We start from the raw sequence: 19,709 nt of genomic DNA, 5'->3' as shown, positions 1-19,709 counted from the left end.
GCTGTCCTCCTGGCCTTCCCCTTCAATAATTGGGAGGATTTTCTAAATTTACTCCTTGGTATTACGGTGGAAGTTGTGGAAACAACTTCTCAGAGGCTCCTCTGTCGTTTCCTCCACTATACTATAATTAGCTGGGTTTGTTGCCCTTGATTGCAGACACAATATGTTGTGTTCTCAAGCATTATCACGCACTCAGACTGATCAGCACCTTTACGTTTTAGGCACAATATGAAGGGTTAGAACAATGTAGTGACAGAATCGTCAAACTAAAGAAACTCCATACGTATTTAGTGTTTTAAACATTTCGAAAAAACATTCAAGACCGAGGTTACACAGTATCTCTCAGGTGTCAGTATCTCCCATGATTAAAGGAAGTGTGGGAAAAAACATCCAGGATCCTTTAAACAAAGTTCCAAAACAATCTTTGTTAAATGTGCCCTTTACTTTGTTTGTTGTCATACTGGCCTACACTGGCCTTGGCAGGGCTATCATGGGTATTGTGAGCTGAATACAGCTAAGAAAATACCCAAGGTTGAAAGGACATTGTTCCTATAGGACACACACACAAAGTGACCAAGGCTGAGAAAGTATTGTGTTCTTTGCGTAAGACAGAGAGAAAGGAAATGAGAAGTGTATGATACACAGACACACTCATGGATTATCATGTTTGGGAGAAACAAAGACTGACAAATACAAGAGATGTGCATGTCAGCAGTAAAGTAAAACACACAAGGACTGTGTTAATCTGTGGGTATATTTATTTTATAAAACTACTCAAATTTATTGCAGGTTTAGTAATACAATTTCAATAAAATACTGTCAGTTACATGCATAAAGAAACTGTACAAATGTGACTCTAAAAACAAAAACAACTCTGATTGATCTGGGAGAACAGCTTCCTTACCATTGTGCCAACAAAATTTTAAAAATGAACAAAAAAAGAGAAAAAGAAAAAGAAAGAAACCATTTGCTGATTCAATTATCTAAAAATTCCAGATGCCGTTTCCTGCAATAGAGGAAGAGGGTGGATTGCACCTCAGGAAGTGGGCGTGTCTTTGTGTCTCGGCTCCCCAGACCTTTTACTCACTGTGTAAACATGATAGCATTCCTCCGGCTGTCCAAAGAGAGCTGCGCTTACAAGCTTATCATACAACCTTCATTTTTCCCAGCTGACTTATTAAGTTATCTCCTGTGAAAATATCTTAAGGCCACAGCAGCACCCTGAGCTACTCTATTGAGGGTGTCGTCATTGTTCCTTAAGTGTGTAACCTGTGGAAGGTAAACAAATACTGTACAGTGAAAAGACTCAGGGTTAAGTTGGTGGGGAAGTGTGAGGGTCAGACAGGTGGCGTGCTGTAGCGGATCTCCATGTTGAATTTGTCAGGTGTCTTGGGCAGCGGAGGCTTCTTCAGCATGTTGTGCTTCATGATCACCTCCTCGTTAGCATAGACTGGAGTGTCTGTGTCGTCGGAGTGGTACCCTGACTGGTATCCACTCGTCTGATTGGATGACTCCGAGGCCAGAGACTCTTTACTCTTACAGCGCAGCAGCTGGCTGCAGAAAAAACAAGAAGAGGACGTATGTTAAAAATTTCATTTGCACCTACAACAAGTCAAGTTACCCATATGTATGTATGGTTCTTGTACAAGTGGGAAAAATGTAAGGTAGGTTATATGCTGATTTGGGGTCCTCACCTGAAGTTGGGCGTAGTTGACAGCTGTCGATTCAAACCCTTTACTTCCTCCGGTGAGAAGCCCATGCCGCTGTCTAAGTGACCCTCCTGTAGTGGTGCCAAAAAAGTGAGTATGCAAATATTATCAGCAGTATCCGTAGTAAGTATTTTTCTTCGTGGCAGTGGTATTGGACGTCACTACATCCAATGTGTTTTTCTAACATTTTCTAATGCTGTCCTATTGTAAAGGACATCTCAGAACAAAGAGAGTAACGCGACGACATCTGTTTTGCAAATGTACCATGACACTGCTGTGCGCCACAGGGATGTCCTCAAATGTCTTCACACTGAGGGGCCGACTGCACCTGTCACTCTTCTGGGACGCTCTGCACAAAGGAAATATACAATTGAACACTGTATCACCGCTGAGTATTTTCATTTTTAGACTTGACAGTGAAGAATAAGATCATCATGCTGACCCGAAAGATGGCGGTTTGTCATAGTGGAGCTGAGCTTCCATGATCTCCCCTATCTGGGGCATGCTGTAGGGGATCCTGGAGTCAGGGCTCACTAAGGATCCTTCTGCCTCGCTGCTTGCTGTCAGAGGGATGTAGTCCTTCCCATCCTGAAGATCAAGACATGATATCACCTCAAATGCACACTAGTTCAGTTAACTTAACACAGATGAGTAGAGACATGATTGATATGTTTTCAAGTGTAGCATATAAACGTTAAAGTGAGAAGAAAAAGACTGAATGTTGCAAATGCATTCCAAATATTACTGAAGTAAAAGTACAAAATGTATTAAAGTACCAAAATAAAAGTTTGGGGTTTTTTTTCAGAATAACATAAACAGTATAACTGGAGGCGGTGCAGTGATTAGCACCGTAGCCTCGCCACGAGAGGGTTCCAGGTTCAAATCCCAGTCTGGGTGCTTCTGTGTGGAGTTTGCATGTTCTCCCTGTGCCCCTGTGGGTTTTCTGTGGGTACTCAGACTTCTTCCCACAATCCCAAAAACATGTACATTAGGTTAATTGGCTACTCTACACTGTCCTTAAGTATGAGTGTGTGTGGTTGTCTTTGTGTGTGTCAGCCCTGCGATTGACTGGCGACCAGTCCAGGGTGTACCCGTCTCTCGCCCGTAGTCAGCTGGATGGATGGATGGATGGGCTATGATTATTGATGCTGGACTTTCTGGCAGTTCATCACAGGACTGACACGTGGAGGCAAACGACCATGTTCACATGGTGTCCTATGATTCACCTAACTTGCATGTATTTGAACCATGGGAGGAAGCCATGAGGAGGATGTATTTATATATATAAATTCTGTGTATTATTTTATATACTACTGGGTAGTTAACAATTAAAAATATTATAAAAAGTACAACATTTGTCTCTGAATTATAGTAGAGTAGTGTGAAGTGACAAAAAATGGAAACATAAAAACTCTAGTAAAGTACCTCAAACCTGAACCAAAGTAATTTTCCACTCCTGGTGATATTACATGTAATCCAGTCATTACTTGTCTTCTGCATTGCACTTTTCTGATGTAATGTGTTTACATCCATTTTTTCTACTTCAATTTCAGGTAAACTGACCTAACTTCCTACATTTGCCCCTTGGCAGGGCTCAGTGAATGGGAGTGAATTTGACTGACAACTATTACAATAGCACAGAGAGGGCAGGGACTGAGCGTTATTGCCAAGGAAACTTGTGTGCCGTAGATCAAAACTGCAAACTGTTATCAGTGCAGAAACTAATACATCTGTCTCCTGTGTGACTGTTTAGTGTTGAAAGAACTTTTTTTTTCTCTGTGTGACTCACATTTGAGCTCAAATGTTTTCTGTTGTGACGTGCTGACTACATTATTGATTAAAACAACTAAAGTCTGAAGTTATTTTTGAACACAATGGACATTTGTTTTGACCCAAACAGACCTGTTGAGCGCTGGCCTGTAGCAGGTTGCCCAGATGTTCAACCAGTTCTGCAAATGTTGGCCTGTCTGTGGGACGATCAAGCCAGCAATCCAACATGGTTTGGTATCTAAGAACAAAAGTACATTGCATTACGTCAGCAAGTTAGGTGTCTGTGATGTGCTTAGCTGCTATGTCAATTATGGCAACTTTCCCCTCACATCTCAGTGGGGGCGTATTCTGGGGGTCTCATCCTGGTGCCCTCCTTAAGTCTCCTGCAGAAAGACTCGTCAATGCAAACACCTGGATATGGAGAAGCCCCTGTAGGAGACATGAAAGAAGTGATATTGCAAATGTATGGTGAATATTATGTGTTATGTTTACATATGATTACTAGTATTACCCAGAGAAAAGATCTCCCAGAGAAGGACCCCAAAGGACCAAACATCACTTTGTGTGGTGTACACTCGATCAAAGATGGTCTCAGGAGCCATCCATTTAAGAGGGAGACGTGCCTGTAACAAGATGAAGATTTAAGTTTCACAAATCTTTCAAGTGTGTGTGATCATCTACTAGTCAGTTTGGGGGGACTCACATCTCCCTTGCGGACATAGTCAGGGTCTTTGTAGACGTCCCTGGCGAGGCCAAAGTCACAGATCTTCACCACATTGTTCTCTGAAAGCAGGATGTTCCTGGCTGCTAGATCTCTGTGGATACACTACAAAGCAAACAGAGGAAATCACATTCCCATGCAAAGAGCCTTTATTATCTCTCATCTTGGATGCCTACATGCATACACATCACATAGGTTTGTAATACTAAACTGCAGTTTCACCTTGCGTGAGGACAGAAACTCCATGCCTTTGGACACCTGGAAGCTGTAGCTTATCAGGTCCACCATGGTCAGATGGTCATCGTCTGAGCTCTCTGTGGTCACATGAAGCATTTTCCAATGATGAATGTGAGCCCTGAACAACATTACAAATGTCTACAAGCAGTTAACGAGTGTAAAAGTGAAAATGTTGTCGCTCCGAATTGTCTTTACCAAGTTCCTGAGTGTCCACGTCGCTGCCTGAAGCCTTGTCTCCAGCTCTGGAGCAGACAGCAGTTCCTGTGCAGATGTCCAACTGTGCAATCGTCCCCAAGCCCAGATCCCCTTCGGTCACATGTTCCTCTGAAGACACCCACCTCTGGCTAGCCACCCGCTTCCTCTGTTGACCAAAAAACAGACATTAGCTAAGAAGATGAGGAGAAAAATCATAAAAATATTTTGCTCAGGTTACAGGGCTTTATTTTTAATTACAGAACACAATATGGGCCATGTTAGATAAAATCTGTGGAACAGAACTGGAGTGCATGGCTGTGCAATGGTCTGTGGTCTGTGTGTGCAGCAGTCTGGGCCCAGTATAACCACATCAGAGGGCTGGCTGCAGCTTATTGGCTGCATGAGGGTTACACATCATTTACCTTGTAGGGACTGTACTCTCCACGCTTGCTCTTCAGGTAGCTAGAGAGATTTCCATGTTTACAATACTCTACAATCACCATTAGTGGTCCTGTAGAAGGAAAGAGGATCAAAGTAAGAGGGATCAAAGTACTCATAACTCACATTACAGGACCACAGAGGATATCTAGAGGTTGATTTAATGAGTAGTGTGAGACACATTAGAGAGAAAGGAAAATAAATACCAGCCACTGCAAATAAACACGGATAGGTGTTTGATGGCAAAGTGTAATTAGGACAGGGAACGCTTGTTAAGGTCTGTCACTAGCTCTCGTAAAGAAGAAAATTACAAAAGGGGACAAAGTAAATTGGTTCCTCTTCATGTACAGGACAGCTTGTTTTTATGAAGACTCACCTCCAGGCTTTGTACAGGCTCCCAGCAGGTTGACGACATTGAGATGATGTCCAATATGAATGAGGATTTTCAGCTCTGACATCAAAGCGCGGTACTCGCTGGATGTGGCTCCCTCTGTAACACAAAGAGATATGCTGAACTGTGCGCGTTCGAGGGCTTTCATTATGTGCACCGTCTGTGTGCATGTTCATGGGTAGAGAGAAACAGAGGACAAAATACTAACCTTTAAGCATCTTGACTGCAACAGTGGTGCATGTGGTAGCTTTCTCGATGCCAAAGGCGGCTGCTTCAACCACCTGACCAAACGCTCCTCGTCCCAATGGGTCACCTATGATGCAAAACAGTTAAATCAAGAAGACTTGCAATTACAACCATCAGTATTGTTTTGTCAGATATAGCACCGCTTCATTGACAACAACCATCATATGAGTCCATTTTATCTCACTGTTAACTGGAACTTCCATCCATCCATTTTCTATACCGCTTATCCGTCAGGGTCGCAGGGGAGCTGGAGCCTATCCCAGCTGACTACGGGCGAGAGGCGGGGTACACCCTGGACTGGTCGCCAGTCAATCGCAGGGCCAACACACAAAGACAAACAACCACACACTCTCACACTCACACCTAGGGACAATTTAGAGTAGCCAATTAACCTATCGTGCATGTTTTTGGTATTGTGGGAGGAAGCCGGAGAACCCGGAGAAAACCCACGCAGGCACAGGGAGAACATGCAAACTCCACATAGAAGGGCCCAGACCGGGATTCGAACCTGGAACCCTCTTGCTATGAGGCCACAGTGCTAACCACTGCACCACTGTGCCGCCCTAACTGGAACTTATGTGAAACAAATGAAAAAAAGAATGAAGGAATGGACAATGAATATTAACTATGCTAAACTGGATAAGTGGATTACATCTGTCGACTCTTCTTTTTTCGTCCCTTGAAATGTCTGTCTCTTTTTTACTGAACTACCGTACGTCCAGTAGAGATACAGTACGAAGATATACTCTTGCCATTCTGAGCTTGAATGTTCAAACAAGACAATGACATGACAAGAGTAATGACTTAAGTTTTACTCAGATTCAGTTTTGACTGTGTTAAATGCTGACATCACTATACTAAGATGCTCTCAATGACAACGCAAACAGCCTCTTATTTAGTATACATTAGTAGATTGAATTATTGATTATTAATCTTTTTCAACATAACGCCATGTGATACTCTAGGGAAACCTGTCCCCTCTCCATGTGGAGACAAACAGGAGATGACTCTGAGCTGGGACCCTGGGTAGGGATTCAGCTGTACAGATACTTTTTGTCCCATAGTTAAGAATCGTCACCTTACAAATGCCACCTTTGCTGCAGGTGAATCACAGCTGTGTCTCACCTAGCTTCAGCCGGTCCCGTGGGAACTCCCATTTGTTAGCATCATACGTGAGCCTTTCACACTGCTCATCCATGGGCATGTCTTCGGAGTCCAGGATCATGGACAGGTAGCCTGCCTTCAGATCACCACCATTTGACTGAAACAGTGTGTGAGACAGAGACAGAATATGTGTGAATTAATGAGACACTATTTGTCTCAGCCCTTCACTGCAATTAAACTGTACAGCACTTTTCTAGTAACTCTGGTGCCCCTCCAGTAAAAGGGGCCCAATCCATGCAGCTGGTCTACGTGACTTATGTGAGCAGAGAGTGGCCTTGTTGTTCCTGGATACAAAGGACAGCGGCCACCAAGAGCCAAACCAGTCACTTCTAATCAGTCATACACCCCCACAGTGTGTGTGCTTGTATGTGTGTTTTACCTCTAAACCTGTTTATTTATTTTTTAAATTCATTACCAGCTCCCCTGTGTAACCAGAGGGAAAATCCCAGGAAGGAAAAGTATGGCAAAGAGAGGATGAGGATGAGGAAGTTCTTACCCTCTTTCTTCCACGGATGACAAAGACGATCAGTAACCAGAAAAACATGGCAATGACCACTGATCCAATTGGAACAATTAGTTCCACATTAGTCTTTTCCTCTGCACCTAGAATAAACACAACAGAGTTGTATTCACAAATATCTTTTAATAAAATGCAAGATAAAACAGATGCAACCAATTTGGAGCTCATTCTTCAGGGAAAACCGTGGGACAGTCACAGGGGAATGCCGATTATAATATTGATGGCGTGCCATGGCACCGTTGCATAAAGTTCAGACAGGTTTGTCATTGTCTTTGGCATGTACACATGTGTATATGCGTGTCTGTGTTTGGGTTGGAGGAAGGAGACTGCTGGAATCTGGACTGTAAGCAAACTGATATTTTATCTAGTCATAACAAATGGTCAGGAGTCGAGCACGAACAGCTACTGCCAAAGACAACTTGGAAAGGACCTATCTGAGCCATAGTGGCGTGTAACTACAAGCCGCAATGAACCGTCTCTCTCCACTACAATTCAGCTGAGGGACTCCATGAAAATTATTAGAGGGTAAGAGAGGGTGAGAAAAGGGGAGGGATTCATTCTTCCCTTTTGAAATGTACTGTAATTTAAAAAAAAATCACACAGTTAAAATAGGTTTCATGTCAGAAGAAACAAGCCTGGTCTTGTGACTTACACATGACAAAATTTCATCTGCTCAGCCATTCATTATTATACACTATCTGATCATAGTGTATAATATGCAGTGCGATTCAACCATCGCTACTCCAATAACATTCAGAAATTAGCAAGGTTGCTTTGCAAACTTGATCAAATACAGAGATCTTCTTGTTGGGCAGTCTGTCCTCTATCCTCCCTCGTTAGCAAGACTGGGAGCTACTGTAACTGGGTCTACATTCTGCTGGCGAGGACCAGGTCACGTAGGCCCTGGTCCTTGTTAGCGCATGTCTTTGTTTGTCGCTGTGTCTCTGTGATCAGGAGAGAAAAGGGGTGAACAGGGGAGCAGAGGCTGGAGCTGGGGCAGGGCTGGCCTTTCCCTTTGTCCTGCAGTCTTCACATTGTTTTGGATTTAGAAACTCCCAGGAGGATGTGTGCTAACTGTCCCAACTTCCTGTCATGAGGAAGCAAAGTTATTCTTACTCTATACCTTTGATATCAAAAATGACATATGTGTGATGTGACTTGGTGAAACCTTGGGGCCAGATATGAATACAGGGTCTTTGTGAATATTGTGGGTATTGCCAAGAGGTTAAGGCTAAATTTACATACACTACCAGTTATGGACAGATGGGAACCATCTGGGCCTTTATGGAATTCAATGAAGGCCTAAGAAAAAATACTGAAAGGATTTTTGTACTCCAAAAAAACAATTTTTAAAAATTTATTTTCTTTCAATTAATAGTTTGAATTTGAAAGTTTCTAGATTAGTGTTATAAACTATAAATATATCTGAAGGGTGAAATGGATCAGTTTTTCTTCTGAAGGTGTCCGGGTGAATCAGTTGATGAAGACCTGTGTAATTCAAGTGAATGTGGGCACAAACTGGAATTGAAAGTTGCCTCAGTCAGTTACATTTTGTTGAGTTGTTTGTGGGATATTTTCCTGACATGTTCCAAGCATTTGTGAACAATAATTGCATTGTTTGCCAGTTGCCAATAGTTCAGTTAGGGACTGACCTTCTGTTGTCAAAAAGGCTTGTGATGTGTCACAGCCACGTCGATTGCATGCAGTGCAGGTGTACTGACCACTGTCCTCCTTCTTCACACGCTGAATTGTCAGAGTGTGGTTGTGCTGGCTCAGAATCACCCCTGTAAATAATCCGCAGTGATTTTTAAATGCTGTTGGTGAGTGTGAGTCAGTCAATGTTCATTAAAAAGCCATGCAAGTCTCACCTGAGCCTTCTACCACAGTGTGGTTGTTCTTTTTCCACACCACCGTTGGGTTTGGCATCCCAACTGCATCACAGTGCAGAGTGATTGTTGCACTCACGTTAGCTTTTTGATCAGTTAAGTTATTAAGTATCCTTGCAGCCTCAAGACCTAGAATCAGAGTCGAACAATAGTCATTTCAAAAAGTCTTAAAAGCTATAAATAATTAAACCAATCAGAACCAAAAGCATCTAGAAGAATCACTTTTAAGGCACAAGAACATTATCATATTTTCAACCAACAATATGAACAGAAAATTTTTCTTACTCTTGAGAGAAAGACGGCGTATCAGGCAGGTTCTCTCCTGAGTCTTGATGTTTTCCACCTGACAGGCATACAGGCCTTCATCCTGACGCGATGCATGTGGCAGCGGCAGCTCCAGGGTAATGTTGGTGCCCTGCAGACTGGACCGCACTCCATTCGACAGGGGCCTCCGCTGCAGCATCAGGGAGCGGCAGGGCTGCACCGACGCAACCTGATCTGTCTCTGAGATGTTACTCACACGGAACCAGGCAAGGTTGCCATAGAGCAGCCTGTCGGCCTTACACCGCAGAACCACATGATCTTCCTCTAAGGGCTCACTGGATGGAGACACAGTCACCTCAAGTCCACCTGAAGCGAACACACAAGCAAAAACAGCATGACGAATACTGAAAAAGGCCATTAGAAAAAAAGAAGAAAAACTGCAGCCTTACGTGTCACGTGGAAAAAGATGATGCGTGAATCCTTTCCTACTTTGTTGTACGCCATGCATCTGTAGAGGGCTTGGGCCTCAGCTTTCTGTATCTTCAAAGAGCTCATGATTTTCTAAGGAAATGCATTTACTTTGTTAATATTTGCACATTAAATACTGTCAAAACTCATCATCCACTCTTTAACTGGTATGACTCTTATGGCGGTGGGCTGCAGGATGAGTGGGGTGCAATACAGAGAAACTGTTTACCTTTTGGGCATGATCAGTGTTGATCACAATTCGTTCAACAGACTGGTGACCAGTGCTATTGCTGATATCTCTCCAACCTGTGCACTTAGCTAGCTGTGCTTCAGACTTTATCAGCCCTGACCTGGTGGACAGAAACAAACAGAAATATGATACTTTTAAAGCACCACCCGCCCCTCATGTAAATGTAGTGATACGCTACTGCAGAAGTTGCTCTTTGACTCTGATAAACCTTACACCTCACTTACAAATAACACACAGAAATGGAGAACTGTGGCTTTCACTGTTATGATCTTGTATTTCTTTTCTACATTTTTCCTCTTTTCTGCTTCTGCTGCGTTATGCATTTTTTTTAACTGTTCATCCAAAAATAAGAAACACAGGAAATGTTTGTTGAGAGCTTTCTCAAATACGAATGTAAAATTGGGTTTGTGATAACAAGAAAAAGGACTATACAAGAAGAAGCTCAGCTTCAGCAGGAAAAAGCTCTTTTTCTGAGCCAGACAGGAACAACAGGAAACGCAGCGCAGGACTGAGGAAGAACTTGCTCTGATGTGTATGCGGATGATAAGGAACCTGCTGATGGTCAAGGCAGCCACTATCACACACCTCCTCCTTTCTATCAACACACAGCAAATCACTGCATGCCTGAGGAGGTTGTTGTGTCGCAGCTGAAACCTCCAGTCTGTATACTGCATGGACAGAACTGCTATCTCAAACAGCTGATCCAAATAGAAAAGCCTTGTAGTAAAAAATCTAATTATACAAAATTAGCAAACACATTCTGACGTCCATCTAAAAATGGACATTGTGACGAGCATGAATCACATCCGCTGATCTGCATCGGGTCAGAGTGCGCCCTCATTGTCTTTTCTCTTGTTTTTGTCAACATCACGAAAGGAGCTATTTCTCTCCTGAATCAACAACCTGTTGACAATGAATGGCTGAGAAACATGCGAACACTACGTGCATACACAAAAGCAATGTTCAATTTCTCTCGCTCTCTGACTCACAGGAAGGCCTCTGGACAGTCTTCTTTGGACATCCACTGCCACTCAATTTGTGCAGGTGTAGGAAATCCACGAGCGGTGCACCTTAGGGTGGGGCTGCTACCATACAGGTAAACGTCAGTGTCCACCGCCACCTCCTTCTCAATAATATGAGGAGGCACTGGAGAAGAAGACACCTGAAGTTATCACCACAGTCTCTTCAGTCTCAACAGTTTCAGGAAGCTAAAGAAAAAGTATGAAAAAAGGAAAAGAGCATAGAAAACATACCATTGACCAGCAGCCGGAAGGAGCGCCTCTGTTCCTCTTTAGTAATCTTATTTGTCAGGATGATTGTGTAATTCCCTGCATCTATTTCTGTGACTCCACGGATGATGAGGGCATCACTTCGCTGTTTTATTCTGTAATCATCCTTCAGTGCTTGGCCATTTTTTAACCTGCACAGACAGAGAGGAGTCATGTTACAAGTGTTCCATAAGGTCATAATGAAAAGTTAATCCTGCCTTCAGTACATGGGATGCATCTCTTTAACATGTTGCCAAAGCTATATACTGTGAACATGGGAACATACCACTTAAAGCTGGGCTCTGGGTAGGCTGAGTACTTGACAGGAATCTGGGCAGACTGATCTCCCACATCTACCTCCCAAACTTTTGTCCAAGGTTCTTTCATATCAATGAAAGGCTTTTCTGGAAACACAAAGAAAATTCACAAAATGTTTTATGACTCATCATCAACAGTGAGGTCAGTCAGCTGTTGGATTCCAGGGCCCTGTGGTTGACATGTTAAAGTGTCCTTGGGCAAGACCCTGAACTCCAAAGTGCTCCCAATGGCTGTTCCACCAGTGTGTGAGTGTTTGTGTGAATGGTTATCACTCCTGATGAATACGTGGCACCTTGTATTGCATCCTCTGCTGGCTCGTGTTGTAAAGTGCTTTGAGTGGTCGGTCAGACCAGAAGAGTGCTATATAGGTAGAGTCCATTTAACATAGCTGAGGGAAGTTTGTCTTGAACTCTCATAAGCAGAAATCTCACCACAACACCTGATTACAGTGAGATATAAAACAGTCAAAATTCTGAAAGGTATCAACTTCATTGTCCAGTAATAGCAGCAGCACTAGTAGTATAGGTATAGTATAGGTATACAACCAAGGTACCGCCAAGGTTATATAAACCAAATTTATATTCTTGTTTTTAGCTAAATTAACTACAGTCAATACAGGAGGGAAAGGTAGGAAACAAAGACTGAACTCAAAAATGGATTAAAAAAATACATATACTACTAAATTAATGAGAGGATGAGGTGCAAATGAAGCACAGGTGAGGGGGATGAGGTGATGATCTCAAAAAAGGAGCTGACTGACAGGGGGGAAACACTGGGAACAGGTCACGACTAATAAGGCTGATGCAGGGCAGGTGAGCAGTAAGAGCAGAGCTGGAAGCCAAGAGCGACCACCAAAGGATGACAACCACACCCAAACAAACAAACAGACAGAAACAGAGCAGTTTTCCTGGGAAACACAGGAAAACACAAAGGAAATCACTGACGACAAGGCTGCGACAGCAACAACAGAGTCCCGAAAAGGACAAAGTGTCATAAAAGGTCATCAGACTAGTCACAAACACAACTGAACACATCAATCACCAATACTATGACTTCTGTTACATAATTACACAAGAACATATTTTATCTTTAACCTCCAATCATAAAATAAATTCAAACATAAATCATATTTTCAGTTCATTTTTCACTGTGTCCACAATCATCAGTGTGTCAGTGTGTTTAACGAACGGAGTTTTCAGTTATGGTAGCCACCTGCACAGCCCCCTTGACTGCTATGCTGATGTCACAAACAGTGGACCAGTCACGTAAGCGTTAGGAAAATGGGAAAAAGGGGGAAAATAGGGAATATGTAAATGATTTAACTGTGAAGGTTAAAAAGATTTACAGTAACATTGAATTTTTCATCAATTGAATGAGGTTAAAGGAAACATATAATATTATATTATTTCTTTTTCGAGGCAATTCTAATTGTTTCACTAAGCATTAATTTATATTTTTGTCTTCACTGACAAGCTTTTACCGCACATTTTGTCAGCTTCAGGGCTCCATGAGGCACAGCCAGTGAAAAACCAAAAGCAAAAATACTTTCTGGAAAACTAGAGGAGGAAACTATTTGAAAATCTGGAAATTGTTCCAACTGAACTGGAGATCTCTGCACTCACAGTGATGTGTGAAAAACAGCCTACATCCTGACAACAGCATACCGTCTTACCTACTGCTGAGCCCATTGGTTCACAAGAATAAAATGCCACCCAGCAGTGGCTAAACTTCACATGAGATTCGTGTGTCAAAACAAGAAAACCAAAAACAATATGCCTAAGCTGAATTCTGTGGAAAGATCTGCAAAATGAATCACAGGACATCCTGAATGTTTCCAGTTGATGCTGTTGCAACCATTCAAATACAGAAATAAAAAAGAATTACTGGAGTGACTTCTGTTGGTAAAGTTAAAAGGTACACTAAAAAAATACGCACATTACAACCCTCAGCTGTCTTCAAGAGAGAAAAACGTGTATTGAAGGATCTCTAAGAGAGTTTCTGAAAGAGATGCAATAATTTAACAGGAAGTCTTAGGAGGCGTTATGGCTTTGAGGATTAGCTTTTCTCTGAGGTCTGAAGCAACTATCTACAACATCATATTTTCAGTACACCTACCAAACACTTTAAGAAATGCTGAGGTGCTTTTCTCCATCAGCCCACTGGATGCAGTGCAGGTATATTCTCCTGTGTGATCCACTGTTACGTTCTCCACTATGAGTGTGTTGGATAGTTCCAGAGAGTTCCACAGCTTCCTCTTGTGGGGTGTTGCGTGGCTTGGTCTCAAACCGTTCACTGAGGTCTGGCATAAGACAGAGACAGGCATTTTATAACATATTGACTTACTGACACCAAGCTTTTTTTTTTTACACATCTGGACACCTCTACACTTTGACCTGGTATAGAGATAAGGTGAAGGATTCCTGAAGCAGGAAGTAAGGAATATGTGCAAGGACAAGGGGAAGTGAGATTCTTTGTGTTCATGTGTTCATGCACAATTATCCGTCAAAGAAGAAGATCACTGACCAGGGCCTGACCAGAGTGTGTCCAGTTGAATTCGATTCCCACATTGAGTTCTGTGGTGGCAGTGCAGCTGAGCACGAGCCGCTCCCCCACACACAGCCTGACATGTGTGGGGTTGAGGGTGAGCTCATGGATCTTGTATCCTGCGGAAAAGGGAGGGAAGACATGGGAGTCAGTGGACGGCCCATTGTTCTCCTAAGACTACAGACTCTCTCTCTCTCCCTGCACCTACTGCCCCTCACTGACTGACTCTCTTACACTATATAGACAAAAGCACCGAGGCACCTCACAACTCCACCAACAGGGAATACACAGACAGCTTTGCATCTATAACTGCTTCCACTCTTCTGGGAAGGCTTTCTGTGGGAATTTTTTGCCCATTCATGCAGTAGAGCATTTGTGAGGTCAGACACTGATATTGGACCAGAAGACCTGGCTCACAATCTCTGTTCCAGTTCATCCCAAAGGTGTTGGATGGGGTTGAGGTCAGGGTTCTGTGTGGGCCAGTCAAGTTCTTCCACACCAAACTCATCCAGCCATGTCTATATGGACTTTGCTTTGTGCACTGGGGCACAGTCATGCTGGAATAGAAAAGGTTCTTCACCAAACTGTTGCCACAAAGTTGGAAGCATAGCATTGTCCAACATGTCTTGGTATGCTGAAGCATTGAGATTTCCCTTCACTGGAAGAAAGAGGCCCAACACCCAAAAAACAACCCCATCCCACACCTGAAATCAATGGTAAAGAGGTGTGTCTGAATATTTTTGTCAATATAGTGTACTTACTGTCAGTCTCTCTGTCTCTCACTCTCACATATACACAACAACCCTGCATTTAGACTTGGTTTATACAGTCATTTGTATTGTGAATCTTTTGCCATCTTACCGACAACAGCAACAATGTATAGAGGGGACTTGAATGTCTCATTTCCAATACGAGTCTGGCAGGATACAACCCCGGCGTAGCTTATCAGGTAACTGGGAACAGTGAAGCCCGTCCTGGCGTCCCACAGAGAATCCTTCCCATCAGGATGAAGCTCCTTATTTGGAAACTTCTGACAGACACAGAAATTTACTGATTTCGAACACAAAATTAAAAAAAATAATAAATAAATAAACACCAGCACATTTTACACATAAGAATTCTCCCAGTTTTGCAGATAAGATAGCATTACTTTTTAAACCACATTAAGCAAAAGAGCTCAATCCAACGCTCCGTATCAGCAAAAGGAGTTGCAGATTATGGAGGAACACTCTTCAGAATATCATTTTCTGTAGTTTTAAACCACATTAACTGGAATTTGTTTCAGTCTCACTGATTTAAAGGGGCAGTCCACTGATTTTACATGTTAAGCTTAGTTTATTCATCATGAGGAGTACAACTTTAAAACAGTTGTATAATGTCTTCATGTTTATGGAGCTTGACTTTAGAGAAATTAAATAAAATGAAATAGTTTCTATTATATTAGTTTATATCAATTTGCCCTAAAATTAATTAATTAGCCCCTGAGGCAAATGAAATAATACTTGAAAACTTCTTATTTCATGCTTCTTATAAAACAAGAAAATTTTTATGGTTTCTCTTTTTCTTCATCTGCTAAACAACACTTCAGATTTCACCAAGAAATGACATGAAGAGAAGAGAAACAACTCTTCCTTACAGTGTGCAGCGTTACGTTGAGATTCTCCACTGAGCCTCGGCATGGTATCACCACCCACTCTCCTTGACGGATGAACACCACCTCATATTCTTTTTCAGACGGCACAAATGGCACCTTGTAGTCTAAAATCGTTACACAAACATGACATATGTGTTCACAGAAAGTTAAAGTGAGATCAACACCACATTTACATGGCCACAGCAAGAAGGTGGTCATTATGGAACCCTTAAATTAAGCTTAGTAAAATTCTTTTGTACATACCTGGATATTTGAACAAACACATTAACTGTAAAACCCTGTAAAAAGTCTCTGTGGGGGCCCTGAGTGGTCCCAGTAAAATGAGATATTCTGTATTTTCACTGTAATTCATTTTTAATGATCCTGAATACTGTGAGGAAGACATCTGTAGTTAAACCGTACTGCAGGTTTCACACAATTCCCTGCAAAAATATATAGGTTTATACACTATATCTTTATGTAAACATTACCAAATGACAGTTAAACGGATCAGTTGCTGTCTATCTGTCTACAGTGGGTGTATAAGCTAGATCAATGACTAGTTGAACATGATTTTCCCTAACTGTCCAGTGCCTATTTACCCAACTTTCTTCAGTATAGCACAACATCAACACAGCAAAATAAAGTTAAAATGAGTTATACCGTGGACAAACACATAAGCTGCTGCTGCAGTCTTGCCATCTTCCACTTTCTGGTCTCTGTAGGAGCACTGGTACTGTCCAGTTTCATTGACAGTTGCATTGGAGATCTGCAGTGTTGTGCAGAAGAGTCCTGATCCACTGCAGTCGCTGATGGAGAAGCGAGTGCTTGTAACGGGGGTTGTCCACTGCAGGTACTGCCGACCTCTGCCAGATGAAGAGAGTTACAAAAATTGTATTTAAACTCTGTGTGCATGAATTTGAACCCAGTCAGGAATATTTACACATACCTGCATGTTAGTTCCAGGTTGTCAGATTTGTTCATCCTGTGGACACCATAAGTGTTCAGCGTTGGTGGATCGGGCATAAACCGCAATTCAATGGCTGCAAGAATCAACAACATGCGTCAATCACAGCAAAGGCTCACAACAAACACAGTCAACAGTGACGACATCAATCTGTACAACGCTAACAAATAGCTAGACAGAGGGGTCAGAGATCAGGTCACTTTTGTTCCCAAAAACACACACACCCACTTACACACACACATACATAGCGTGGTCCCTAAAACGTTTTTTTGGAAATTAAATTAGGTCAAATGCACAAAGTAGAAAATGAAAGTAGGCCTACAATACAGGAAAAAGGCAGCACTATTGTGTAACTGGCTCTCTACTCAGGGCCAGTTTTTCCGCTACAGAAAATGGCGGACCTGTGTCAAAACAGGAAGCAGAGGAAGATGGGCCTGGCCAGACTCAATAGTCCAGCACAGTGTGGTCTAGGTGGGGTTCCTGTTTCTGAGGATACAGGCCACCACCTCCCTGTGAGGCCCTAAAGCACATACTGTATTGTATGGGAACAAACACAGTAAGCTGACCATGTATGTAGTACATACATGAGCCCGCTGAATACTTGGTCTACTGTGACTCTACTACTGTGACTCTACTATTGTGACTACAAGCACAGGTCTAGAGGAATGCATTAGACTGACGGAGAAAGAAAAAGCAGTGATAGCATATGACTTGCTACAAAGTTCTATGACTACAAGGCAAAAGACTTGATGAGTTTAATTAACTCTCTTACCAGCAACACAACTGGTTTCCAGTATAATCCCAAACAGTAGAATGACGGAGACTGCCGGGGCCATCATCCGACAGAACACATGGGCAGAGTCCTCATGAACATCCAATTAAGACAAACAAGCAAAACAAACAAAAAAAAAAAAACTCCAGCGCATTAATAATAATCTTACGCCGCTGTATAGTAATCCATCAACCTCTGATGCTTTATATTCCAGTGCAGAGAAAAGTGTGTGAAAGTCATGAAAACAAGCAGCAGTGGACGGTGATCCGCAGCCTGTGAAGTGCGGCTCAGTGTGTCCCCATGGAGCTGAGGCTGAGGATGGAGAGACGCACTTCAGCTGAGCCTCCTGCAGGGGAGGAGCGTCTCTCTCTCTCTCTCTCTCTCCTGCTGGAAGCGAAAACCGCCGCTGGAGAGGGAGGGACAAACACTGAACTTTGAGCGGTGTTTTTCAGGGAAACGTCTTTACTCTGAATGTTCAGATAAAGCACAGTAGCTAATCTCCTTCTTTTTGAGCTGTAGAGGTGCTAAACTTAACATTACCAACATCACAGTGTAGAAACAGTGTAACTACTCTGTCTCACGAGTTTAATCAAGTAAAAGTACATAAATGTAACTATGAAGCTGTACTTAAAGCACCAAATAAGGATAATCTATAATAACACATCAAAATTTATTTATGAGTTATATATTGTATTATAAAGTAACAAGTAAATTAATAAAGGTAGAATGACAGTAGAAGTTGAAGGTCAACCTCAAAACTGTACTTAAATACAGTTCTTGGATAAATTTACTTTACACCAGTGGTCATTAATGATACTAATAATCCCATTAAATTATTCCTTGGTATTTATTTAATCTATTTGGTTTATTTAAAACCTTGATTTTAAATTAAATTTGGATAGTTATTTTCCTCAAAAAGAACAAATTGCTGCATCATTATAATGCTTAAATGAATCTCTCATCTGGTGGGTTATTTGGTTCTTTTTAATCCCATTTTCATTTGAACATGTTAAAATTAATGAATTTGGGGGCCATGAACTGTGAACAGTGACATCATTTGACAAAACTTGTTAAAAACACACACTAACATTAGCTATATCTCCAGCAGATGTTGTGTCCACCTGATGAAAAAAGGTCCAACGTTTACTCTCTTTAAGCTCTGTTTTTGGTCTCCAGAGGAGTCCTGAGGGAAATGTCTGCTTCTTTAGCTGCTAAATCCTCCACTCTGTTGACTAGGTCGCTGCTAACTGTGTCTGTATACTGTTTGTGGTTTTTTAGAACTCACCAAAATAGTAAAGCTGCAGGTTGGAAAACCGAAACAGTGAAATGAAACTTGGTATAAAACACAAAATGGCTGAGGAAAACTGTAGGTGGTGATAATTGTCTGCAGGCTCATGACTGTGACTGATGCCTGTCATTGACAAGTAGTCCGTTATTAATGTGAAATAAATTGATTTTAGTAGCTCAACAAGCTTCTTAGTTACAAAAACATTTCTTTTCTGGATTGCTTCTGATATTATTTGAACCTTGCTGGTGGCTCAGTTAATATTAATATCATTTTTGTTTAAACTTCATAATTTGTGTGTGTGCAATTCACAAATAGTAAACTGATCAGACCATGTCTGATTATGACGATGTTTTTCACCAGAATTCCCTCAACATGATGAAAGCAGCAGTTCACCTGATGAGGAGGAGGAGGTTTGTGTTTTGACACTGGCTTGGATTCGGAAGGGTTAAGGGAGCTGATGGGGTATCATGTTGCGTGAAACGTCCACATGTTTCCTGGCCTGGTCACTTCTACAGGGACTCCCTGCCTACTAAAACGCCTACCCTCCTCCTGGCCAGTGCTTCCTGGAGGGCACTCCACACCAAATGCGCCTCTGGATAAGCTGGAAACAAAAAACATTTTCCATTTTTTTATCTGCTTTGGTTTTCCACATTGAGCATT

General features: G+C 42.1%; 1 protein-coding gene across 3 annotated transcripts; it reads right to left on the bottom strand.

The window, feature by feature from the left end:
• Window positions 1–740: 740 nt before the first annotated feature.
• On the bottom strand, window positions 741–18,096 carry kdr (kinase insert domain receptor (a type III receptor tyrosine kinase)). Of its 3 annotated transcripts, none has more exons than XM_046392217.1 (30): window positions 17,762–18,096; window positions 16,972–17,065; window positions 16,686–16,888; window positions 16,026–16,147; window positions 15,251–15,419; window positions 14,369–14,508; window positions 13,961–14,144; window positions 11,814–11,931; window positions 11,513–11,679; window positions 11,249–11,405; window positions 10,239–10,359; window positions 9,991–10,102; window positions 9,563–9,907; window positions 9,260–9,406; window positions 9,044–9,175; window positions 7,368–7,474; window positions 6,833–6,968; window positions 5,670–5,774; window positions 5,447–5,560; window positions 5,055–5,143; window positions 4,633–4,798; window positions 4,423–4,514; window positions 4,183–4,305; window positions 3,991–4,102; window positions 3,809–3,908; window positions 3,612–3,717; window positions 2,152–2,297; window positions 1,974–2,058; window positions 1,695–1,780; window positions 741–1,554 (listed from the first exon to the last, which is right to left on the bottom strand). In XM_046392217.1, the coding sequence occupies exons 1-30, from the start codon at window positions 17,826–17,828 to the stop codon at window positions 1,338–1,340; spliced, it is 4,062 nt and encodes a 1,353-aa protein (XP_046248173.1). In that variant the 5' UTR covers window positions 17,829–18,096; the 3' UTR covers window positions 741–1,337. The 3 variants fall into 3 exon arrangements, with proteins under 3 accessions (XP_046248173.1, XP_046248175.1, XP_046248176.1); XM_046392219.1 differs by having other exon boundaries at window positions 15,251–15,416; XM_046392220.1 differs by lacking the exon at window positions 17,762–18,096 and adding an exon at window positions 17,222–17,471.
• Between the last annotated feature and the right edge of the window lie 1,613 nt (window positions 18,097–19,709).

Source organism: Scatophagus argus, chromosome 6 (assembly GCF_020382885.2).
Source record: "Scatophagus argus isolate fScaArg1 chromosome 6, fScaArg1.pri, whole genome shotgun sequence".
In the NCBI taxonomy this organism is placed as follows: Eukaryota; Metazoa; Chordata; class Actinopteri; family Scatophagidae; genus Scatophagus; species Scatophagus argus.
Note: the sequence above shows the minus strand (reverse complement) of the source record. Positions and strands in the feature narration are given on the sequence as shown.